Source organism: Lygodium microphyllum, chromosome 9, assembly GCF_053477565.2.
Source record: "Lygodium microphyllum isolate KBCC chromosome 9, Lygodium_microphyllum_v1.1.10, whole genome shotgun sequence".
Lineage (NCBI taxonomy): Eukaryota > Viridiplantae > Streptophyta > Polypodiopsida > Schizaeales > Lygodiaceae > Lygodium > Lygodium microphyllum.
The window spans coordinates 62,995,981-63,022,208 of NC_141143.1; the positions used below are offsets into that span (position 1 = coordinate 62,995,981).

The window sequence follows — 26,228 nt, forward strand, 5'->3', positions numbered from 1 at the left end:
CACATTAGCCTTTGTATAACACAACGTTTGTCAAAAATACAATCCACACTTACTAGAGAAAACTAGCTCACTATCGATGCAATGGCAATGAGTTGAGACTAGTTTTGAATCCCGAGCCAAATTGAGGAAAATTTCTATAATTGAATAGACCTGAGGTCATCCATCACCTTAAGGTTTTGGGGGCTAGATGGTTAGCCTAATTACAGAAAACTTCTAGTTAAGTGTGCAATGGCACAAATAACACCAAAATGGGTGACCTAAGAAGGGGAGGTTTAAGGGCCCCCCACCCAATTTCTAACCTCGTATTAGAGCTCAAGTTGCTTAGCTTGGGTGGCATAGGACCTCAACCAAGGTGTGGCTTGAGGGGGGTGTTGAAAATGCAATCCACACATGCTAAAGAAAACTAGCTCACTATCGATACAACGTCAATGAGTTGAGACTAGGTTTGAATCCTAGGCAAAATGGAGAAAGATTTCCATAATTGGATAGACTAATGGTCATCCATCACCTTAAGGTTTTAGGGGCTAGATGAATAGCCCAATTATGGAAAACGTCTAGTTAAGTGTACAATGGCATAAACAGTACTAGAATGGGTGACCTCCCAAGAAGGAAAGGTACAAGGACCCCCACCCAATTTCTAACTACTTTGCCAATACACTAATATACACATGTAAAAGGGACTCACATTATTTTGAATTTAAATATTGTCCTTGATGGGAATAGAAAATCCATTAAAGTTTCCATCAAAAGTGCCTACCACAACAAGTGATGACAGGATATTAATACCTATTCTTTGTTGATCCTCACTTTTGCTAGATCTTAGATTTGTGCGCGTCTAGATGGACTCCATAGCTTGGCCACATGGATTGAAATCTTCATTGACTAATATGATGACACTACACAAGCAAAATGCAAACTCCATACCACAATTGACTTCAAACTAATGTGTGCCAAATTTATCGTATTGTTCGCCCATCTCTAGCTCTTGGGATGTAAAAATGCCCATATCTAGCATTCAGCCATTGCACACGTAGTAAACCATCTTCGGCAAAAGACCAGATAACCCTAACCCATGAAAGGTGTCAATTCAAGCAACATTAGTCTCTGCATAACACACAACTTTGCCAATGCACTGAAATACACACCTTGATGGTAGTAGGAAATCTATTAAAGTTCCCATCAGAAATGCACACCACAGCAGGTGATGACAGGCTATTAATAACTATTCTTTGTTGATCCTCCCTTTTGCTAGATCTTAGTTTTGCACACATCTGGATGGACTCCACAGCTTGGCCACATGGATTGAAATCTTCATTGACTAAATATGATCACACCTTGAGAAATGTGTCTAAATCTTCATCAACTGATTGGCTCACACCTTGAGAAATTTGTGTCTCATGCTGCATTAAAAAGCATGAAGTGAAGGAGAGAAGAATCTAATGAAAGGTCAGATGGACTGCTTAACTAACTCAACCACTGCAGTGTATATTCTTTCAAATGTCTTTCTAAATGATTGTCCAAATTTCTTCTTTACATGTATCTGTCAGATGGATTTTATAGGAAGCATTGCGTGAGCTAGCTTCAATAAAGGAGTTTATAGCAAGAGCATCAAAATCTGTTAAGATCGAGGCACCTCTGCTCGCTAGTGCTTGCATACCCCAAAGAGTGGCACCTCCTTCAACTCTTACCTGAAGAAGGCCAAAAGTACTATTCAACACAATTAGAGCTATACTAGAAAAATATTTGGTACATCATAGAGAGAGAGACCATGTAAGTACATGCATCATATACCAATTACAGTACATGAATCATATAGCAACACAATTTTATCGTACTGTGGTGAACATGCAAAGAAAACATAGACAGATCTCACATGCCAATATTGTACCCGCAATTGTAAGCTTTTGCTGTAATCAGAAGGCTCAAGTACTTCCACATTTGCATTAAGACAATATCCCTGATTAACAAAGACTTGTAGCAGGTGGTTGATCCCTTCTTTTATCTGAAAAGTTTAATAAATAAAGAGATTAAACATACAAAGCATCTCTCTCTTTTTTTCCCGTAAAGGATAATTATATTAATTACTGAAAAAGTACAAGAGGCAAAGCATCTCTCTCTCTCTCTCTCTCTCTCTCTCTCTCTCTCTCTCTCCAGAAACTAGAGTTTTTTTATTACTGTGTGTACGTTGTTCGGTGCTGCTGCTGACATGGATGCTCTGACGTTGAAGGAGACCATCTTGAGGCTATTTTTCCTGCCTTTTGCTGTTGTCAGAAAGGCTGAGTTCGTCATCCTGCTATCACATTCACCTTGGTATATCAGTCTACGTGGCTCACAAACTTCCTCTTGCATTTCCTTTACCAAGGAACGCCTGCTGCAGTTGTCTACCTACTGCTGGGCACCAACTTAGCATGTGTCTATGCTTTTTTGCCACAGATAATGCTGAGCTGGTTGGAGCAGTTTCTGACCTGTTTTATAACCTAGGCATTAAGGCACTAACGTAAATTGATGATCAAGTCACTTTGTTCATGAATAAACTACCACAGAGATATTTCAAATTCATCCAACAAGTAATCTCACAACCCCAATTACCCCACCTTCTATGAGTTTGAGTGGCACTTGTCACAAGCAATAAATAATAATTAGCTTAATTTTCAAAATTAGTATTTTGAAATTTTAATTGGGCTGAAAATTGCTGAAAAATGCAATTAGAAGGCTACTGTAAAGAAATGGTAGGGTTTGCAGGGAGAAACAGTGCACTACAAATACTACGACAAAGAAACTCGAAAACACAAAAGCCGAAGAGTGAAGAATGATAATCGCTTAATCATGCTGAATGAGTCAAGCTGATACAATGGAGCAAAGCTTGGATATGACTGCACTTTCCTAGCTGATGATGTGGCAGTATCTAGAAGGAATCTACACTATGAAGGGAGCAAAACACAACCCTTTGGGCAAAGAAGTGATGAAGGACAACAGCCGAGGGAGCGAAACATAGTCCTCGCGGGCTGTTGGCAGCAAACGCAAGACTTGCAAATTAAGGTGACAGTATCTAGAAGATGCCTCTGAGCTAGGGTGGCCACTATAGGCAACAAACACAGGTTATTGATGAAGGATGCTGATGGCGTGGCAAATCTGCAGCAAAGCATATTTTGGGATCGCTAGGTTTCCAGCGCTTTTTAGTGGTTGCATAGAATGGTCAAAGCCTTATAGACGACAAAATTGCTAAAAATAAATACTTCTCACGCATGTTCTTTAGGAGAGATGGGTTTCTCAAGAGTGCTTAAAGGATAGGCTATTGATATTTTCTTTCCCTTGGAATGGAATTCTTTTTACTTCCATAGCTCTTTCTCTCTAACTCCATCCTGTCACATCGTTGCCAGTAGCAACAAAAATCAAGTCGTCAGGTTGAGGCTGTAGTGGACAAGGATTGGATAGTCAATGGTGAAAAAAACGCACGTGGGCAGTGACCTCAACATAAGGCAGCAAGTTGGGCAATAACCAACTGAGCTGACGGCAGTTCAAGATGGTATGGGCAACAACACAGCTCTAGAAGGCAGCACAAGCCACTCCCATGCATCCACCTAGACATTGGAGGGGTGAAGAATAAGGTTTGGAGCGACGAATACCCATGCCCTATTAATAAGCACATGAGTCACTGAGGTGTTTAGGGTGGCGCCCCAACTCTCTTAAGTGTCACCCAAACACTAATAAATGATGCAAATAACGCCTTTTTGGTGATGTAAATGGAAAGCTAAATAAGAATTAATAAAGTTAATGACTTGGGTTTCTCATCAACTACCACTTGGCAAAATTTTTCTCTACAAGTGAGGGAAAGGCTATAGGAGGCTGGTAAAACCTCATTCCAACATTGTGTAGATTGGGAGAGGAGAAGAGAGAGCTGCCATTGTAATTTTCCAGCCATTGTTGATCAGCCCAACCATTGGAGGCTATCAAAGAGCTGCCCTGAGCTGATCACGAGGCTACAGGAGGCAAGTAACAACCTGTGTAGGCTGTCTACAAATAGGTGACAACAATTTTGGAGTCCACAAGGGCAAGCAAATGCATGTGGGCTCCTATTGATGGTGGATTGTAGTCAATCAACCATTCATAGTAAAACAACATTAAATTTTAGCCAATTTTGACAATAAAACTCTTGAATTCCTCTCTTCAACTCTCTCTAGTCTCTCAACCAATTTACAACTTTCCTCCAGATCTCCGCCAAATTCAGTCCTAGGAGGGTGCAATTGAAGAATTATGCTGCTAAATCCTAATTTACGGCAAGAATTAGGAGTACTCAAAATTTAAGGTCTAGTACTCAAAATTTGGGAGAATTTCAAGAGGCCAACCAAGCAACATTAAGTTTGGGATACAATTTGTCTTCAAGGAGCACATTGAAGGCCAATCCTCAAGCAAATTAAGGGGCAAATTGATTTAAAGGCTTGCTGGTTGCTATGGACAACAAGATGCATTAAAGATTAAAGGAGATCAAGCTAGATCTCCATATACTTCAACCTTTAGGAATACAAGTTGAAGAAATACCACAAAGGGCACTAGTTTTAGGACCAACAAGGTATCCATTGTCCAAAATTAAGTAGTAACATTTGCATTTTCAGTTTCTATGAAATTCATGCTTGCTATAATTAGTACTTAATCAAGTTATTTACCACCCAGTCCAAGAATGAAGGCTGATTTCAGGCTTATTAGACTCAATACCCAAGTTTTCCTCACCAAGCATGCCGTCTTTGTTGAGAATTCTTCTACAAGAGCCATTCTTGCAATAGACATGATCCATTTCCCTTCCATTGTGCAGGGCCCTCCATGGCAACTTTCCTTTGCCACACGCATTTTCAATTGTGTGCCACCCATCCCATAAGTTCTATCCTATTTCCCACCATATCATCTAGTAGTTTCCTTGTATCCCCATCCCTTTCAAAGGGGAGCATTATCAGTAATGTGATTGTGGATTCCCTAGTCTTTTGTGTTTCAAAGGAAAATTCCCAAGATCTTGAGAAGCCTCTTTAAGTATTGCAATCATCCTCGGGCCATTCTATCATGTAGCGGTCTCTTTCCTTTGTCATCCAATGACCAACCCTTGCCACCTAGAACTTGGTCCCTATTATTTCTTTGCAAGTTATGGCACCTTCGATAGCTCCTCGCTATTGTCTCACAGTTAGGTCAAAAACTTGGCTCACCCATCCTCGACTAGAGTTTTCTAGAATGATCCATTCAAGGCCTTTCCACTCCCATTCACCTATGGTGGCCTCCCGTTGGATCAAGTTTCATGGGGTCTTACTCTTTGGCCAACATTTTTCATCAACAGATTTCATGGACATTGGCATTCCTCCTACCACCCTCATATCCATTCCATCTCCTTTGGCCTTTTGCCACATCCAATATCTGAGAGTGGGTGTTAGCAAACTTGTATCATGTACAATTATCCTCTACCTATGAGCCTCAATTTAAGTCAGACAAGGATATTAGGAACTCTAACACTATCATTGCCTATCATTATATGTGTGTTAGGCACTTTATATGGAGGGTACATCAATGCTTGGACACCCACATTTTGGGCCTGGCCACTTGTAAACTAGTTGTGACCCCAATTTGCCTATTTATAGACAGCTTGTCCCCCTCATTCATTCATCCATTGTGATCATTCATCCAACCCTCCTCGTTCTCTCTCACCCCTTGCTACCATCTAGCACCCACACTGATGCTCAATGCTGCTTGTTGGGGTTAACTGTCGCAACCTTGTATCTTTCAGTCATTGCAGTTAGTTTGTTCCTTCTCTTCTACATTGACTCAGTCTCCTCTTTGTGTTCGCTTTCCTTTCCACTTCACATTCTCATAGTATGAGCTGACAGTTGTAGAGCTGCACTAAACAAGCAGGTAGCTCAGTTTGAAGGCCATGCAACATTAGTATCTGTTGAGTCTTGCAGTGTAAGCAATATCTGCATAATGCATGAAAGTGTAGGCTTTTATGTGGCAGTGGATATCCTCCAAGACATTTTCTCAATTACAATAATGGGGAGATCTCACACATACTACCAGATCTGCATAGGGAAGTGCACGTGTACGAGCACATGCCACACACTGCAAGAGAGAGAAGTGAGGCAAAACAGTACTTGATTAGGGTCCAATAATTTTAAGCAAATTGCCATATATCCCACAAAGGAGGCTTACAAATAGAGACACATTGTAACAATCTTTCCACAAAAGCTTTACCACATCAAGATTCTAGCTTGCAAAAAAACCCCAGAATCAAAGAATCATGCTACATGGGAAAGAAAAAACTGTGCACACCTAAGTTTCAGAAAGTGTTAACTGATAGTTTCAAGAAGCTTACACATGTTAAATCTGAGGTAGAGCACAGGTTTGGTGCATTAAAATTTTCATCTTCAAACCCTTCTAATATCCGTTGATAGATAAGCGTCCCTGCCTGCTTGGTAAATGCGAGGGGAAGTAAAGAGTTATCCAGAATGCTCGCATTTCTTCTTACAGTTCTCAACTCGCCACCAGCCCCCAGCTTCTCCTGAATATAGACCAGAAATATAAAGTGTAAATTGAGTTTCATGGACTATGAAGAGGCACCCTGGTGTTCTTACAGAAAATGCAGATTGACAATGACTAATCAACTTCAAGAAACATGAACAACATTAAAAAACCCCAAATTTTCAGGTCAAAGTCCTTCACCTGAAAAACTCTTGCACCAGTTTTCATCTCATTTGATATTGTTGCAAATTGGACAAAGCTAATGAAATCAAAGTACAGCTGCACCAGCCAACCATATCTTAGAATACTGTCCTTGCAGACTTTTACTATTTAAGAATAAAAACATTGCCAAGATTTAGGAGTAGTATGATGGAAGTCAGTGAAAAACATCTGAAGGAGCACTCAAGCTTATAGTGACACATCCTTTCAACAATGACAAGCTTTGTAGTTAGGAGTAACAGACCTAGGCACCTCCAAAGATTAAGGAGTACAAGTACAAGCTTTCCAAACCAATCAGCCTTATGCAAAAGAAATTAGAGCATTGTCGATTACCTACAGAAAATTGAAATGTGTGACCACATGTTACCAGCAAAGCCTGCTACCTCCAAGCACTCATATTATTCCCTTTTGCACTTTGAACTTTAAGCCAATGGCGTTAATGATTACGTGCAGGTTGATAAAAACATCAGCAATGACTCCAAATTCGTTCCCTCTGTGCTATCCAAGGTAATGGAAGAAGAGTTCTTTTGGCAGTTAAAGAAGTTACTTCAGTCACGTTTCACTAGACCTAGTTCACCTTTGCAGCACCCATTTTCTATGTCAAGAACGATACATTTGCACAACTATGGATTCTCAATTAGCTGACTATCAAACCATCGCTTTCCTACATCTTGCATCAAGCATAGTATAGAGACACTCAAAGAGCTACAATCTGTTCAAGGATAGATCTTAAGAGGGGTATCATCAAGTATGCATTTTAGACACAGGTACTCACAAGATCACTTTCAGGACTGACGACACCCATTTTGAGTTTATGTGATGTCTTTTGAATTCAGCAATGCACCAGCCATCTTCAATGAGAAATGGTGACAATGACAAAGAATGTAATTAGTCAGTGTGTATTCCTCTCTATATCAAGTTTTAATGCGAAGAAGTTTGTGTTTGGTGTACGCAAGCTTCACTAGCAGGCATCATTCGTGCAAATGGCATATGTTTAGATCCCAGAATATTTCAATAGGCACATGATTTGAATATCTCACAGACTGATCATGATATCAGTTCTTTTATGGGTCTGTGCCAATCCTTACAAATCTGTTTAGAGGTTTTGAGGACTAAAAGACAAAGAACCATTCTTCATGGGATGAGCTATTTGAGGACATTACTGACACAAGAAACTTTAATCATTGGTGTAGTTCTTCAACTAACGGGTCAACAAGTTGCCTATATGTGTTGCAAGTTAAATACGGTTGAGCATCATAACTGAATCTATTACAAAGAAATTAACCGCTTAAAGTAGTGGAAAATTTTCCCTTAGGAGAGGGATTCCCAGTCAAGAAATCACTAGGCACTCAAGCAGCTACAGACCATGCCTAGTGGAAAGTGGAGCAGCTGCCAAGCTTGATGGAGGCAACTCACACAAAAATTCAGCAGTGTGATTGAGTATGCCACCAGACATTCAAATGGAGCGGCCAATGTACTCAATAGGAATCCTTGCCTCATTGCTGCAATCCATTCAGTTTAGTTGAGTTAGAAGGTAAGGGTCTACATGTCATGTGCCATAAGTATGTCGAGGCTAAGAGTTGGGGTACTCCTTGGTTGCCGGCTAGTGAGTCAGTAAGTCCAGGCCTGTACTCCATTCATGACGGTTAGTTGGTTTAATTTGCACACAATAGCCATGATTCAGCAATTGGTGGTCATCATGGGATTAACAAAGATGAGATGCGTTCAATTATGTTCAGAATATCCAATCTACCATGTGCGGATACACTAGGGTTTGCAAAGAAAACAAAGAGAGAGTGTACAAACACAACTAACACAGTGTGACATCACTCCAGACAAGAACACAATGAAGGTGATGATGATGTTGTACTGAATGAATAACGAACGAGGGTCGAGATACAACTGAGTGCTCAAGGAGCAGAGGCTGTCCAACAGCCATTGTCTCTAGTAGGAGCAGGCTGAGGGAGAGCGTCAAAGAGTGTCACCCTCCATCAGATCCCGAATGCAGCAAGCCACCAAAATGAACTCTATGGAGCAGTCTGACACAGTCTGGCTATGCCTAATGATGAGGATCAGCTATGGAGATGTGACAGCACCAAAAATGCAGGCTAGAAAAGTTAAACACAAGGCGGCAAGCCAGGGTGGAACATATTACCCTACCATTTTGTTCTGTCAACCTGTCATCCCCTGGTTGTGAGCCCCATCAGAGTCTGACAGAGACATTAGAGCTCTAACTTTATTTTCCATTCAGTTTTGTGTGCATCTCTTCCCCCAGTTAGTGTCAAGCATGTTCACACAGTGTATGCAGCCATTTTCTAGCCCGGTCGGAGGTTGCACTGCCAGATGACTGCGATCAGCCACAATAGTTAGTGTCAAGCATGTTCACACAGTGTATGCAGCCATTTTCTAGCCCTGTCAGAGGTTGCACTGCAAGATGATTGCGATCATCCCCAATTTGTGCCATGTCACCGTTTTTGCAGGCATGTATTGCTGGTCAGCCAGTTTTTGATCTAGCCGACAGCATATTTTAGCCCATTTTTGGGGGGAAGACCAAAACTTGTGTGCTGATTCATCTAAGCAGAATTGAAGTGACCCTTAGAACAATACAGAGAATGCACACAGGTAACAAATGAGATCACCAGAGAATCTTTGTTGTAACTTGTCAACCCACTCACATTGCATGGTGATTATATTCTCCATTTCAACTGCAAGCCTAATGACTCTGTATTTGAATTTGAAAGGCAATGCAGAAAAAAATCAGAGCTTGAGAGAGGGGCACAGACAGGATCAGTGAGGTCGCCATACTTCACTTTCAAGGGCCTGTGCTGCAAAGTGTATGGCTCAACTTCACTTTGTCTCAGCTTCCAAAACTGCCAAAAAAAGAATTATGACTCATGAGTTCTTGCTGCATTGAGGATAATGTCTGTCATCTTTGCTCTGGCATTTTCTGTAAGACAGTTGTATAACTTAATCAAATTCTTTCCAACTTAAAACAAATGTATTATTGAGTAGACCACCGCCGCCAGCTGCACCTAAGCTAATTTGCTTACCAAAAGGAAGTGTAAAATCTCTCAAATTTATCAATGGCACATACACAAGCTTGACAGCAATCCTAAATGCAGTACATTAGTGTGACACAACACAGCACCTCTTATTTCGAGCGCATTGCTCTCTTGCTGTTGATTTCAGGTTCTGGTTTGCATATGGCATCGCTCAGCAAGCAGAATTAGCAAATAGCGCCTGGATGCTGCACGTGCAAAGGAAATTGGCATGATATCTTATTTCACTCCATGTCATACAGATACTAATACAGACTTTAGACGCATTGATTATCCCAAATTTAGTGCAAGTTGGTGCGATGAAGAGAATAGACATATTGGCTATCGGAAAATATTAGAAGGATTGTTCAATCCCACATTATGCAATGTAGATATTGATGTAGGCATTAGAGACGTCGATTATCCAACTTAGTGCTTTCGCCTCCGATCTTTCAATCTCTATGCAAAGCCAGCCGATTGCAAAGCGGTGAGGAATGATTGGACTATAGCTCAGCACGAGTATTGCAAGGCATCCAGACTGTTTAACCTAAAGGATTGTTCAATGGCATCCATGGTGTTTGTACCTTAACTTGAAACTCGTTCATGGGGATGAAGTCCAGGTCATCCGCTGCATCGTACGCAGAGCGCATGAGGAGGACAGCGAGCTTCCGGTTCAAGGTTTTGCGAGGGAACTGGACGGGACCAGGGGGGAGGGGCAGGATGAAGGGCCCGAATCCATCGTCCAGCTGGTAAGCGAGCTCTGCTCTGCACGCTGCTGCTCTTCTTGTGCTGCTGCTGGAAGAAGGTGGCGGCAGGCAACGCAGGCTGCTGCTCATGTACGGCATCGAACATACAAAAGACGAGGATGACGATAATCCCTCCATTTCCTTCGATTCACACAGAGTTGGTGTTAACAATGTCCATGTCCTTTGCTTCGCACAGCGTTGGTATTAGCTGTAGGCCAACTGCTTTACACAGCGTAGCTAGTAACCAAAGGCCAATGGTTAAAACATTAGCACTCCCTTCTTGTTCCTGCTGAGTTCAATTCCCAAGGATTAACCGGTCTTGATTTGCCTCACCCACATAGGGGTTCTTGGCAACTTTAAAATTTATCGCAATTTTCTTTTTGAAAACAATAGGCCAATGATATATAGGGTGCACTAATTTATGCCAATGATCTAAAGGGTGGGTGCGCGAGTTTATGCCAACAACAGGCCAATGATTTAAAGGGTGCGCTATTTTTTTATCCATGAAAATCTTATGTCTTCTTTCATTCAATATAATTTTCTAAAGAGAAATTCTTATCAACAAAAAAAAAGCATCAAATGCATGATTTTACTACATCCTTGATGAAAGTTACATCAATGCAAGTCCAAATGTGTCAAAGAAAATGTCTTCTTAGCAAGCTCCAATTAAGAAGGGAGGCCATAAATTTCTCCGAAACAAATTCTCCTTCCATGTAATCCTGGATGGATGGTAGGGAAAGATCATACCTTACAATAAAGCCAAAATATTAGACTTGTGCTCACAATTGATGAAGAGGCAAGGTTTTCTCAAGGCAATAAATTTCTCTTGACAACCTCTTGAGCTGAGTCTTTAAAGCATCCAACTCATCATGAGCACTCCCACCAATCAGCAGCATATCATTAACATAGAGTACTAGAATAATAAGCCTACCATCATGACCTTGTTCATGTAGAGATATGGATCCATAGCACTACAAGAATAAGACTATGAATACACAAAGGTATCAAACTTATGATACCATTCCCTAGGTGCCTACTTAAGTCCATAGAGATTCTTCCTCAACTTGCACACTAGGTCCTTCCCTGTCCTATTTCACAAAGCCCTTACACTATTGCATATGAATGTCCTCGTGAAGGTCTCCATGTAGAACTGTCGTCTTAATATCCATCTAATACAAGTCCAAATCTAACTATGCAACCAAGGCCAAAACCAAGCAAAGTATAGTCATTTTGGCCTCTAGGGGAGAGATCTAGTCAAAATCAACTATATTTTTCTATACCCTTTGTAATCAAATGAGCCTTATATGTTGGCTTAGGACAACTAAGGGGTGCTCTTCAACTTATACACCCACTTGCATAGCAATACATATTTTTCACTAGATAGGGAAACCAAATCCCACATATGCTTTTCTACAATGAGTCAAACTCTAACTACATAGCCCTCTCACAAGAAGAATTATTACCTTCTCATGAGTAAGGGACTCAATCGAGCTCTTATCGTGATATAATCCATAAAGGGCTCATAGCGATCAGAATCTATTACCGTGATGTAATCCATAGAAGGCTCATAAACTATCAAGAGGATGCAAAGCTCTAGTAAAGCATCATAGAACTAACTATGGAGCCTATACATCATGTCCTCTCTGTCCCCCCCACATCAATATAATCTAGCAGCAGATGGACCCTAGAGCAGTGGAGCATCAACAACCACTACATGCTATCTAACAAGGTGTAACGTTCTAAATTTCTTTTTTTCCCATGAACTACCTCTAATAGAAAAATAATGATATAGCATTTTTTCAAAGGTTAATGGCAATTTTTTTTTTTAAATTCCCCTCCCGAGTCGACTGTCGTGCTGGAGAGGGAGGGGAATAGAAAGGATGGAGAAGCTCCTTAGTGGAGCTCGTAGGTGTGTTACACCCATGCCCGTCAACACGTTAAGAGAGGGAGGATTTCCCTCCCCTCCCCTATTTAAATAGAGGGCTGCCGTGACGCTAGAGACAAGACAAAGGAACGAGGGCTGCCAATATCTGTGCGCCGACCTGCAATAGTGGAAGGAGGGAGGACCGCCTCGACACCATTCTGAGCAGTGGGTGAGAGAGAGAGGGCTTGAGGGGAGGGAAGCGCCTGAGCCGCCGAACTGCCATCGTCAAGGAAGCTGCCACTCTGCTATGACGTCGTCGGTACCCAAGGAGGAGCCACCTTCATTTGTCGTCGAACAGATGGCCCTATTACCCTCCCCCCACCCCCCCCCCCCCCCGTGGAAAGTTTCTGGAAGCTCAGAAGCTTCCAAGGAGGGGACCTTCCTAAGCCCCCTTCCTCTACCTCTTGAAACCCCCTCTCCCCCCCCCCCCCCGCCTCCGCCCCGTGCCCCCCAGGGTTTTAAAACTCTCTTAGCCCCCTTTCCCTTGGGCTCCCCTCCATGTTTAAACCCTTGGCCCCCTTCCCTTGTGCCATTTTGGAACCCCCCCCCCCCCCCCTCGGGTTTTATCCCTTAAGCCTTTCCCTTAGGCTTTAGAACCCTTTTCCCCCGTGTTTTAACCCCCTTAGCCCCCTTCCCATGGATGTTGAGAACCTTTCCTTTGGCTCCCGTGTTTAAAAATTTCTTCTAGCTCCCCTTCTCTTGAGACATCTTGAAACCCCCTATCGTAAAAACCCCCTTAAGCCCTTCCATTGTGCTCTTGAAATCTCATGAAAAATACCCTTGGAGCCTTGTTATTTTTTCCCACTTGCAAAAGAGAAGAGAGTGTTAAGGGCTTTTAACACCTCCCTTTCCCACTCAAAAACCCTCGAGGGAGCCTTCTAAAACTACTTTTGATGGATGGTGCAAGGGAGCAACGGTGAAATTCCAAAGAGGAATTGTAAAGCTACATCCACGTCCAAAAGACTACAATTGCGATGTCTCCTAAGAAAGTCCAAGGCGCAACCGCAGGAGGGTCGTCTCCTGGCATCCACGTGGATATCTCACCCCAAGCCCAGGTTTTTCTTCCTAATTTTTATTTGGTATTGTTGTAATTCAATCATGCAAGGTTAATCGTTAGAAATAGGATATATTTTTGTCCTAAATGCTCACGACGAAGGAACTTAGTCATTAATATTTTTAATGAAACATGCAAAATAAAGAAAGCATAAATGCAATTCTAGCAAATAGCTTTATGCGTTGAAATGAATTATAAACTAGATTATTGTCCATTAAAATAGTATACTTCGTTTAATCCTAGAAGTATAAACTGCATATCCCACTATTAACCCATATCCTCTTCGCAATGAATCATCATGAAAATTGCAAAGCATGAAATGATTCTTACGATGCATAAACTCTAGGAAATAATCGTTTGTCAACTGTATAAATTATCAAGAAAAATGTGACTTGTTTAGCATGAATTTTGTTTGCAAACTATAGGAAGATTAGTTGGAATTTAACCTAACCTATGCCTAACCTCAAATCGATACGTTACAGTAAAAATCCATTTACGCATAGACAACAAGTCATGTGGAAATGATCACGTAATTATTTTCTAGAGTTAACCAAATTGGTATGATCCTAAAACACCTAAACCGCGGAGTACTCCTTTAGAAAGAGTTGAATTCCAAGAAATTCACTAGGAAATTAACACGTGACCTAATCGTTATGTATCGCTAAAACTGAAACTTCTATACCTTAAATACTTGCCCACATTCACTAAATGTAGGGGACAGTGAAATGAAATTGGAAAGTGAGCTAGGGTTTGTCCCTAAGAATCTTACAAGATGAAACTTGGAAACCCTAGGTCTAACGATGTCAGCCTAGTAACATGAAACAGATTGTTTCGTGACTCCATTGTCTCATAGTCCGATGTGACACTTGCGCAACAAGTGCGGAGTCATACGATCTTGTGATTGGATCACAAGGGAATGGCCAAGTTCTTGCAATGAGGTTGACGGGTCCTTACACAAGTTAGCTTGCAAGAGGATGAATAGTCATTCCAATTTAGTATCTTTCTTGAGTAAAGAAGATTGATTGGAAGCTAATGACCAGCTGATAAACTGAAATAACTGATGAACTTAAGGTTTGACCAAGTCGGGTTAATAGGGTACACCCTAACCCAGGATATAGGGGATCTTGCCAAGTTGCAAGTCATCCCGGATCGAGTGCTGGATGCATTCGAAAGGAAGGATTCATTCCTTAGTAGTTTGCCAACAAAAAAACGATCAATGGAAATGTTTGTGCTTGCTACAGATTTTAGAGTACTGTTTGGCTTTGTTTGATCAATGAATTAAAAGATAAATGGATATCTATACCTCAGGTTGAAGTCCTGAAGGGAGAGGCAGCTTTAGTTACCCTTGACTACCTGCCTGACCCTAACCAAGGGGGTTGTTGACCGCGCCAAGCATGTGGATCGAACCCCCTGCGAGAGGTCTCTCTGTTGAGTGCGGCTTGGAGCAGGAGGACGCTTGGGTGCCAGGGGGGCTCTGGCCGTAAATCCCTCGCCTTCCGGGCCCTACACAAGAGGCTAATGTGACTCGGGATTGGATGTCGAGGCCCGCATACTAGTCTACGGGCAGAAACTTGGATTAGTGATCCCTGTGGATTGCTAGATAGCCTTCGAGCGGATTGTGGATAAGCCTACGGGTTGGACTCTTTGTATTTCAAAGATAAATATGATAACCTATTAATAAGGAACTTGTCTGATATTGTTTTTCTATGTCAAGTGATACGATTACGTGAAGGAACCAGTGCCTAACGGGTTAATTAAAGAAGTTGGTTGTTACATGTCCAACTAATGTGTTAGGTAATTAAATAATAAAACAACCCGAGGAAAGTGCGGAGGATGTCCTACGGATGGGTGGTCCCGGTTGGCTGGGAACTTTTCTCTAATCATGATGGACAGCAAGAAGATTGTCAAAGAACACGACAACAAAAGCGTTGACCTAGAATTATGATTGAACCCAATTTACGCTGTTTTAGGGGAACGGAATGGGACTATGCCTTATGGTAGAGAGGTTGAACTTTGCATCCCTCTCATTTTCCATTCTCCTTGAACCAAGTGCAGTGTGAATCCGCTTTGGACCTGGCATTTCTACGTAAAGTAGTTCGCTTGGGTCTGACGCTAGTTGCCGTTAGGAAATGACCAATAAGGAAAACCCTAATTCAGGTCGATCCTAAGTGGAAACGGCCGGAATACTTCCGCTACGTGGCAGACGCGGAAAGCCTTAGATCGCAAACACGGTAACATTCCATGGGAGTGCCAGGCAGAGCTTTCTAGACACCCTTTCTGATGGAGTGCTAAGACGTGTCCTGAAGATATAAGTGGACACGTTACAGTTGGTATCAGAGCCGACCAACAACGTAAATGTTTTTATGAAATCTTAATAAGAAGAAGTAAAGCAAATGTTGATGTTCCAAACATTTCCTTACCTTCAATGTTGTCTTGCAGAATTACGAAGCGTGGAACAATTTCTTGGTATTTCGAGTCATGTTTATGACTGCAATGCATTCTCCGCATTATCGACAAAGGGTTGGGATGATGTACATCCTGGAGAAAATTTATAATCCATCACCCTTGTACATGGAACGAAGATGGACGGGTGCCTCAGGAATCTACTATATAGTCGCCCATCAGTTTGCTTATCTACAAACCAACCTAAAGAGGATCAAGTGGTTGGAAGACCTAAAGTCGTGAAGCTGTTCATTTTTGTGGAAGCTCACGTAAACTCAACTTTACATATTCAAGGTTGGAGTGTTGAGATGAACTCATATGTATATGAGAAAGTAACATGTATAATCCCCGCCGACAGGATTAAAGTGTTGGGTCGCCATGAGAAGAATGGATTCCAACGGAAAGGATATCCTGAACTTCCAATGACTTACTGATTCCTGAAGATCCATGACCTGAAACCATACTATTATACAGTTCATGTAGATAAATGTAATACAACCTTGTTCTCTCCAAACTAAATGTAACAGTTGGCTTATCATCGCAAGAAATGCTGTATTCCGAAAGGGCTATGCCCATATAAATACAAATAAGACTTCCTTTTTATCAATGTCTGATTGTGCATGAGAATTGATAAAAAGTTAAGTAGCTACATTGCTTACATGATAGCAGAATTGAAGATGTAATATAAATCAATAACGATTATTGTATAATAACGTTAAGAAACCTTTATCCAGGCACAACCCCAGGTACAGGTTCCTAGTTCACCTCCTACATCAAGTACTACTGTAATCCAGGAGAAGAAGTTCCTTCTCAAGCAGATCAAGCCGTCCGAGTTTGACGGGAGAGGCAGGTCCGTTCAAGCTAATGCTGAAATTTGGATTGAATCCATGGAGGATTACTTCAAAGTAGCCGGTACTGCACCCGCCAATCAGGCTATGCTCGCCAAGCTAAAACTCACCGGTGAAGCCAGGCTTTGGTGGAAGCAATGGTGCAGGGATCAAGGGATCGCGGAGGGATCCGTTACCTGGGAGAAGCTAAAGAAAGTCGTGCAGGGAAGATACTTGCCACCTGCATATCGCACGCAGAAAATGAATGAGTTCTACGAGCTAAAACAGCTGGGGCTCATGCTTGACGCATACTATTCTAAATTTGTCTCACTTCTTAAGTATGCACCGCAGATGGACATGACACAGCAGGTGTCCAAATTTTGTGCGGGTTTAAATCCACTAGTCAATACCCGTCTCGAATCTATGCGTCCATCAGATCTTTAGGACGCACTCATTCGAGCGGCGCCTATAATTCAGGAGGTGCAGTCTAGACCAAGGGGTAACAAAGCTTGGTCTTATAATGACCCAAATAGAGGTGCATTCAGACCTCAGATAAAGAGAGTTCAAGGTCATAATCAGGGACAAAGAAAAAAAGCAAGGACTAACAATGTCAACAACTTTGTTCCTACTCAAGGCAATGGCCGAAACCTCGGTTATTTCCAATGCAACGAACCCGGTCACTTCAAGAGGCAATGTCCCAAGCTTGGTGGAGGACATCGCCAAGCAACTTTCTAAGGAACAAGCCGTGGTCAAGGAGCCGCTACACGAGGCAGAGGAAGAACCGCCTGCATTGCCAATAGGCAATTGTAAGAAGAAGAAGAAGAAGAATAATAATAATAATAATAATAATCGACCATGGAAGTAGAGTTCGAAAGGGTGACAGTCCATGCCACTCTTCACAAGAAAGGGCCGAATCGCCAGTTCTCGGTGATTCAGACACCATCGGACTATCAAGGTAAAAGTTTCAAGACCTTGATTGATTGTGGCAGTAGACATTCCTTTATCTCACCAGCATGTGCAAAAAGATTAGGAATAGCCACAGTAGAAGCACCTACCTTGCTTGTTGAATTGGCAAATAGTCGTGAGGTTACTTGTACTAGGCAAACTGCTAAGGTGGAATTCTTTCTGGGAGGAAAGAAGACTTCGGTCAAATTCAGAGTCATGAATTTAGGTATCCATGAGTGTCTACTCGGAATGGATTGGCTTAAGCCTAATGACGCCCACATTCATTGTGAAAAGGATCAAGTTTCCTTTCGAAACTCTGAAAGGGAATTAGTCACAACTCAAGGTGAGGCTGGAGTGCCAAGAATCCAATTGGCCAAAGTATCTCGGATCATAAAAGGAGTCAGAAAAGGATTACCTGTCTACTTGATCAAACTCAACAAGTTAGATCAGAAGCAAGAGTCTAGTGAAAGACCTTCTTGGCTAAAGGAATACGCGGACGTATTTCCTGAAGAGTTGACAGAGCTCCCGCCTCAAAGAGAAGTGGATCATGAGATTAGGTTAGTACCAGGAGCTGCGCCAATTGCAAAAAGACCTTATAGAATGTCCATACCAGAAGCAATTGAGCTGAAGAAACAACTCAAGCAACTACTAGATCAGGGCTACATCCCGGCCTAGCAGTTCATTGTGGGGAGCTCCAGTACTATTCCAGAAAAAGAAAGATGGGACACTTTGACTATGTATTGATTATCGAGGATTGAATCAATCAACGGTCAAGAACAAGTACCCTATTCCTAGAATAGATGAGCTTGTTGATCGTCTTCAGGGTGCAAAGATCTTCTCCAAGATTGATCTCAGGTCAGGTTATTATCAGATAAGGATCAAGGAAGAAGATATCCCAAAGACAGCCTTCAATACAAGATATGGGCACTTTGAGTTCCTAGTTATGTCATTCGGGCTTACGAATGCACCTGCCACCTTCAACACGTTAATGTAGGATATCTTTAGGCCATATCTTAATGATTTCGTGCTTGTCTTCTTCGACAACACTTTAGTCTATTCTAAACATGAAGAAGATCATGAACCCCAACTTTGGATTGTCCTTGAGACAATGAGGTCACATAAGCTATATGCTAAGATGAAGAAGTGTGCATTCTTCAAACGTCAGATTGAATATTTGGGATTCATAGTATCAGTGGAAGGAATCTCAGTGGACCCAGCCAAGGTCAGAGATGTGCTTGAATGGCCAATACCAACATCTGTCAAAGAAATACACAGCTTTCTGGGATTGACAGGATGGTATAGGGTCTTCATAAAAAACTATGCTTTGATTGCAGCACCCCTGATGGACTTATTGAAGAAGCAAATTTCCATTGCATGGTCAACTCCCGAACAAAATAGCTTCAACAGATTGAAGCAAAGTTTGGTATCAGCACCTATCCTAAAACTTCCCGACCTCAATAAGGAGTTTGAGGTAGTAACTGATGCTAGCATACTTGCCTTGGGATGTGTGCTCATGCAGGAAGGTCATCCTGTAGCATACTCTTTAAGGAAACTGAAGAGTCATGAGAGGAATTATGCTACACATGATCTGGAATTGCTAGCTGTCATCCATGCTCTAAAGCTTTGGAGACACTACCTGTTGGGTAACAAGTTTACTCTAGTAACTGACCATAAGAGTCTCAAATGGATCTTTACCCAGAACGAGCTCAACATGAGGCAACGTCGATGGATTGAAGTGTTGGAGGAGTATGATTTTGAAATCAAGTACCGACCAGGGAAAGAAAATGTAGTTACCGATGCACTTAGTCGCAAAGCATTCCTTAATTTCCTAATCTTGCAGAATCCATCAACAGCCAGATCCCTAGCTACAAAAGTATCTATGCCAAACAACCCTATACTTGAGCTAGCTAGAGAGGATGCATGCCATGATCCGGCCTACCAAACAATGTTAAGGGAGATCTCTATCAAGGATCAGAATCAAAAGCTGCATGCTAAGAATCATGAATTTTCTATCAATAGTGGACGTGTCTAAGGGAGGGAGGCAAGAAGGGAGGGAGGTGGGGAAAGGACAGAAATAAATAAATATAGAGAGAGAAATAGAGAATGAGAGAGAGGGAGAGGGAGGGAGGGAGAAAGAGAAATAGAGGGAGGAAAGGGGGAGAGAAAAATAAAGAGAAAAAGATAAAATAGAGAGAGGGAGGTATAGACAAAGAAAGATATATATATATATATATATATATATATATATATATATATATATATATATATATATATATATATATATATATATATATATAGAGGGAGGGAAGGAAGGAAGGAAAAAATAAAGATAGAGAGGGGGAGGGAGAGGGAAAGGGAGAGGACACGAATAAATTCTGTCATGCCAGGAAGAGGCCCCAAAAGGCCTATCTAGTTGCTGTTAAAGAAGAAGAAGACCATGGAGCAAAAGAAGAAGAAGAAGACCACCAACAGAAGGAAAAACCTCGCCAGTCCTTCTATTCTGATAGACTTTTTTAGCCTTGTATTGCCTAGCCCTAATGCTTTTGACATAAGCTTGTAAACTCCTCATGTTAACTTGTACTACAACCTTGAGTGACATTTGGTTAAGTCCACTGTGTGACATCCCTTTTCAAGTCAATGTTATTGATTACTTATGCTCGAGTGCTCAAATAGAGCTTGTAAACTCCTCATGTAACCTTGTACTACAACCTTGCAAAGCTCTATTTGAGCACTCAAGCATAAGTAATCAATAACATTGACTTGAGTTGAGATCCCTTGTGTGACATTTGGTCTTGATGTCTATTACATCCACAGTGGACATCCCGGATTGACTTGAGGGGGATTTCAACTCAAGTCAATGTTATTGATTACTTATGCTTGAGTGCTCAAATAGAGCTTTGCTCTTGAGCCATGCAGAAGTGGGTTCCACAACAATTAATGTCTTGAGTAGTGTGCGCAAAGATAGTTACACCATGTACCAAGCTATCAAGTCCTTCAATTTTGGATTATTTCTCCCTATCCTTATCTAGAAAAGTAAGCCACCAATCACTCCAAGCACAATTTTTCAAATGATTACATTTTCTCTCTTCCTCTCTCAACCAATGGCCTTACCATGGCCTTCTCTCGTATCTCTTGTTTAATGCTCGAGCTTGAGCCTTAGGTGTCATTCTCTTGACTTGAGTGCACTCAAGCACTCAACTTTAGTGCAATCGCACTGTGCTTATACAGAATGAGAGTTTTTACACTATTTACCATTGTTTCAAGCATGGTTTGCCCTAGTTATTTATTATGCCCCAAGGTAAATACCTCACAATATATCCCGATGCTCTAGATGTTACAAAATTATTTTCCTTACTTGCTTTATGTTAATGAAATGGAATGCAATAATAGCACAACACTCAATTTTTTATTCATCAAGCAATCATTTTCCATATCTCATGTTCCTAACCTAAGCATGCTTGTTCTAGATGCCTACCTCACAAGCTCCTACTCCTAAGTAGAAGGGAGAAGTGAATGCCTTTCTTGGTTAATTCCACTTATTCCCCAACACGTTAGAGCCAAAAAATATCAAGCCTCCATGCACTCAATAAAGGAATGATATGAGCAAAGCTCTTATTCTTTCAAGAGTTTAACCTACTTTGATAGATTGGCTCTCACCTAGTGACTCTCCTCTCCTTTCCAAACCACCAATTCCACAACAAGCAAGTAGGAAAACTAGTGATTCCAAGATTGTTTTAGACACACCTCAAGATCCATCCCATTGTTTTTAATTCAATCTAAGTAGAGGTGGTCTCAGTCCTTGTGCAACCTAGTCACTTCTAGAGCTCAATCTATACTTCAGCTCACTTCAAGCTCAACCACCATAATAAGAAAAGAATAATATGAAAAACAAAGAAGAAGAAGAAATTGGAGAAGTTGAAGAATGCTTCACTCTAATCACTCACACTCTTAACCTTAATCCCTCTCTCACTCTCCCCCCCCCCTCTCTCTCAATGGAGGCAAACAAGAAGTAAATGTTAGTAAGAGAGTAAGAAGCTTTGGCACACATATAACAATGATCCTTTCACTATTTTTTCCAACTTATATACGAGAACACTATTTGGGTGCTCTCTTACATGGGAAGCCCTATTTTTTAGTTGGCCCTTAGAAAGGCTTTATGCCTAAAAACCTTGCCATTGGGAACCTCATTTATCTCTAGGATTCTACATAGTCTTTTTATAATTTCCATGGCTACATGCTTAGTGACTTTTACAATGGATTACATCATCATTGATTAATTTTTGAGGACATTTCCAAAAAAAATCACCTTATGACAACACCTAGAAACAATGCTTGCTATTGCAAATTTTTTAAGCAAAATTGTACACAATTGGCACATTCTTACCAAATTTTTACATTAATTTAATGCAGATACGGTGCTCATTATTGTTGTTTTTGGAGGCTGTGTCTCTACAATTTGGCCAGCAGATGTTGATACAAGGAAGTTCTTGTATGAGAGAAAGGATTGAAGATTTGGGTAGAAGGCCTTAATCCTAGCCAATCTAACCGTGCTTTGAATACCAACTATAACTAACACCCAACCTTGAGTGCTTGAGGATTCAACACATTCTGCAGAGGGTGTTGAATGGCATGCTTTATTTCTCATCGAGAGACCCCTAGAGACACCACATGTCATAAAATAATAGATATTGGGCCTAGTGTAAGTATAGATAATGATAGTGTCCTCCAAGCCTTGAGTAATGTTGCCATGAAGGGAGTAGAATACGACTTATTTCTTAGTTACCCATGGATGCATAATGTTCAACTCATTGGAGATTGGGGCAATAGTCTAGTTTTCTTAGGAAATCAAAAAGAGACAAGTAATATTGAGATAGAGTCTTGAAAAAAAAAACGTTTTTGACCTTGATTTCATCTTGATTTTATTGAAAGAAGATTCCACAGACCCTCAAACCATCCTTGGAAACCCCTTCATTGCCTCTTTTTATGATGGCCCTTGGATGTGTACCGAAGGCTATCTAATTCCCAAAGAGAGATTTGTAGTAATAAAAATACTAAGTCATGGAGGCCATGTTTCCATGATCGCCCAAATGCAAATTTGATAATCTTTGAGGAATTATTAACTAGCCCCACTTGGCAATGAAAATTTGCATCGAGTTTTATTCAACTTCCATAATAACCTCTTCATCTCGCTAATGCACAAGCAAAATATAGAAACTAAAGAGCTCAGTGACTCAGAAGATGATCATTAGAAAGAGAATTCCAATTCAGACTCAATGGATTATGACATTGATGGCTACACCATTGAGAAAATTTGATTGGACCCCAAGCCATCTCAACCTAAGCCATTGCTCATTGATGTTAGAATTGTAAGAATTATATATGAATTAGAATGGTTGGACTAACTCGAGGTTCTAGATCACAATCAAATTGAACCTCCAAATGACGATCTAGGTCTTGACCCTCACTCCTAACCTAGCACAATCAAGATAATGTCCAAGAGGACACTACAACAAGTTCAGAGTATGATCAAGATGAGGACAATGAATCTTACCCTAAATAGCTTAACTATCCTAGTCCAAGAATGCCAAAGTTAAACTTCCAATCCATCTAAGGAGGAAGTACTTTTTAAAAAAAGGATGCATGCCACATTGAGTCAAACTTTCATAATCAGAAAAAGCCACAAGATCTACAACCTAGATTCATTAAATTCAATAAATATCCTTCATTGGAGGTACACAAGGGAAGGGAAGGAAATGAATTAAAATGAAATTTGAAAATTAAAGGAAGGAAAGGCCATTGGGTGGAGGCCATTGAAAATATGAGAGGTCAAGAAGATGAGGAGGGTGCCATCATGCCAATTGGAGAAGATGGAAAGAGGGAGATGAAACGAGGCTATTGCAGGTGGAAGAGGATTAGAAAAGGGAGAGAAAGTTCAAAGGGAGGCAATTAGAGAGGGAGAAAGAGAGAATTCGTTGAAGAGAGGGAGTTGTGATGAGCAACAGGGCACCATTTTTTCTATGATGGAGAGAGAGAGAGAGAGAGAGAGAGAGAGAGAGAGAGAGAGAGAGAGAGAGAGAGAGAGAGAGAGAGAGAGAGAGAGAGAGAGAGAGAGAGGTGATGAGCAACACGGTGCCATATTGAACTCCATTATTGAAGAAGGGAAGAGGATTTTGAGCCATAATTGTAGTTGGAGAGGGCAAGAGGAGAGAATTGAAGCCAATGCCTCTCCATAACCATCGCCATGTCTTCTCCTCCGACCTCAAGTTTTGGAGCTTTAATATACCTACATAATCTGAAGTGATTAGGTAGGAGAATTCTCTGTTGCCTTTGAATCGCTCTAGTTTGCTCCTGATTCCATGGACAGATGATGGAGATATTGCATTACTCTCCTCCTCCCTCTTAGTCATCAACATGAAACTATGAAGGCTAAGCTCTTAAGCTTTAAATTAATCAAGATTAAGTCTTTAAAGAGTTACAAGTGGCTATTTCTATGGGAACAAGGCAATTCGAAAATGAAAACTCAAGGAAATGGAAAAAATTGAGCTCATTGTTTGGAATGGCTAGATAGACTCCCCTTGGCTGGACTGCACAAGACATGGCTCCCGAAGATGCAATTATGATTCTTGTACTTTATGTAAGTGCCTTAACTCGTTTAATAGAAAAAAGTAATTCCCATAAATATTTCATTGGTTTGGAATTTTTATAAAACGTCTTTGAACCTCAACTTCAACTCTGGATAGTTTTTAGAATTTATGTAAGTCTAATTTTATATTTTAAAAATAAAAAAAATTAAAATTACTTTAAATGGCTTAAAATGGTATAGATAAATTTTTATAAAATATTTAGTTGAATATTTATGAGATGTAATATTTTTAAATAAACTATATACTACTAAAAGTATTCTAAAGTTTTTCTAAAAAATTTGGAAGAGTTTTACTATGTCTTAAAAATCAAAAACAATTATTTTGGATTAAACTTACATTACTTTTGTTTATAAAAATCATGTTTTTAATTTAGCAAAATAAAAAGAATTAGATAGAACTAATGGATTTATGCTCTGAAATTTACTCCTGAAGGGATAAAAATCCTAGGTTTAGTGTTTTAGTGTCCAGTACAGAGATAGAGATGAAGTGCGAGAATATACAAGTTTATTGAGTTCTCGATATTAGATTAGTTGGACTACTACGAACGAGTGTCGTAACTATTGAGGAAGGCTGGAATAAATCATAGAAATTAGCTATCAATATCACCTATTCATCAATGCAACAACTTCTAGGAGTTGGCTTGACAACCTGGTTAAAAGTGGCTTGGTCTTTGACTGGTCACCTTATTACTTTTTTATATTGGAATTTTTCTTCTACTACTACTTTTATTTCTACTCTTTTCCCTACTAATAGGGGGGGCTAGCAAACTAAAAGTGAGTTAAAGGGGCCAAGGGCATGATTGCCTTGCTAATACTAGATTTCTACTTAGAGAAATTGAGGAATATATAGTGATTTCATAGTCAACACACTATTGATCAATCTCATTTTCCTTGGGAAATTCTTGATTTTGAGGATATTGTGAGGACACATAACCTAGTTATTCACAACTTTGGCAAGTTATAATTTCTCATGATTGGATCATATCACATTCCCTTCCATGTCCCAATATCATGATAGGTATTAGACAATAGTCAGGCACTAAAAGCAAGATAGAGTGAAAATCTCATATTGCTATGAGATTTGGTGTGCAAGTAGAGCAATGTATATTTTGCAAATATGTCCTTTAGGGCTTTTTTGTTTCTTTTTGGGGCATCTAAGGCCATTTTGGGCCCATTTTAGAGCCTCAAGGTTGTGGACAATAGTTTTAGGGTATACTGTGATTTCGATTGTATTAATCAAAATTGGGAGAACATGTTGCAAATTTTGAATTTGTGATCTCTTTAAAGATTTTTGCTAGGAAGAAAACATAAGATTTATCTGCAAACAAGTTACAAATTACATGTAATGTTGAGCAATCAATAAAAAAGTTTGTTTGGTGTATTGTTGTGTATTTGTTGTGAAATGTTGCAGAAGACTTGCTTGTTGTTTTGTATCAGTTTTGCAATAATGGCAGAGAATAGTGGAAATTCCATTATTGAGAAGCTAGACAAGAAAAACTACCCTTCATGGAAGTTCCGTGTGACAAACTCCCTCATTGAAAAGGGCCTTTATGAAATCATTTCAAGTGAAGAAAAGGAGCCAAAGCTGAGTATACCTATGACTCTAGATAAATTTAAGGCGTGGAAAGAATGGAATACAAAGGAAAAAAAGGTGATGTATTGGCTATTTGCAATCATTGATAATACTATTTTGGGATATATCAAGAATGTAGAAACTTCACAATGCAGCTTGGACAATTTTTGAGAATATATTTTCAGTAAATACAAAGGCATAAAATATTTAACTCGATGAATACCTTGAAGAAAGGGAAAATGTCTATCAATGAGTATGTTTTAAAGGTGAGGAGCATTGCATATGCTTTAGAAATAATTGATGCAATGCCTAATGATGATGATTT

General features: G+C 40.4%; 1 protein-coding gene across 4 annotated transcripts; it reads right to left on the reverse strand.

The window, feature by feature from the left end:
• Positions 1-1,300: 1,300 nt before the first annotated feature.
• Positions 1,301-10,807, reverse strand: LOC148031104 (uncharacterized). Of its 4 annotated transcripts, XM_087684631.1 has the most exons (6): positions 10,334-10,796; positions 9,495-9,581; positions 6,694-6,771; positions 6,347-6,532; positions 1,889-2,002; positions 1,301-1,688 (listed from the first exon to the last, which is right to left on the reverse strand). In XM_087684631.1, exons 1-6 carry the CDS (start codon positions 10,631-10,633, stop codon positions 1,506-1,508), a joined length of 948 nt encoding a protein of 315 aa, XP_087540757.1. In that variant the 5' UTR covers positions 10,634-10,796; the 3' UTR covers positions 1,301-1,505. The 4 variants fall into 4 exon arrangements, with proteins under 4 accessions (XP_087540757.1, XP_087540758.1, XP_087540760.1 ...); XM_087684632.1 differs by lacking the exon at positions 1,889-2,002 and having other exon boundaries at positions 10,334-10,805; XM_087684634.1 differs by lacking the exons at positions 1,301-1,688; positions 1,889-2,002 and adding an exon at positions 2,043-2,465 and having other exon boundaries at positions 10,334-10,807.
• Positions 10,808-26,228: the final 15,421 nt, after the last annotated feature.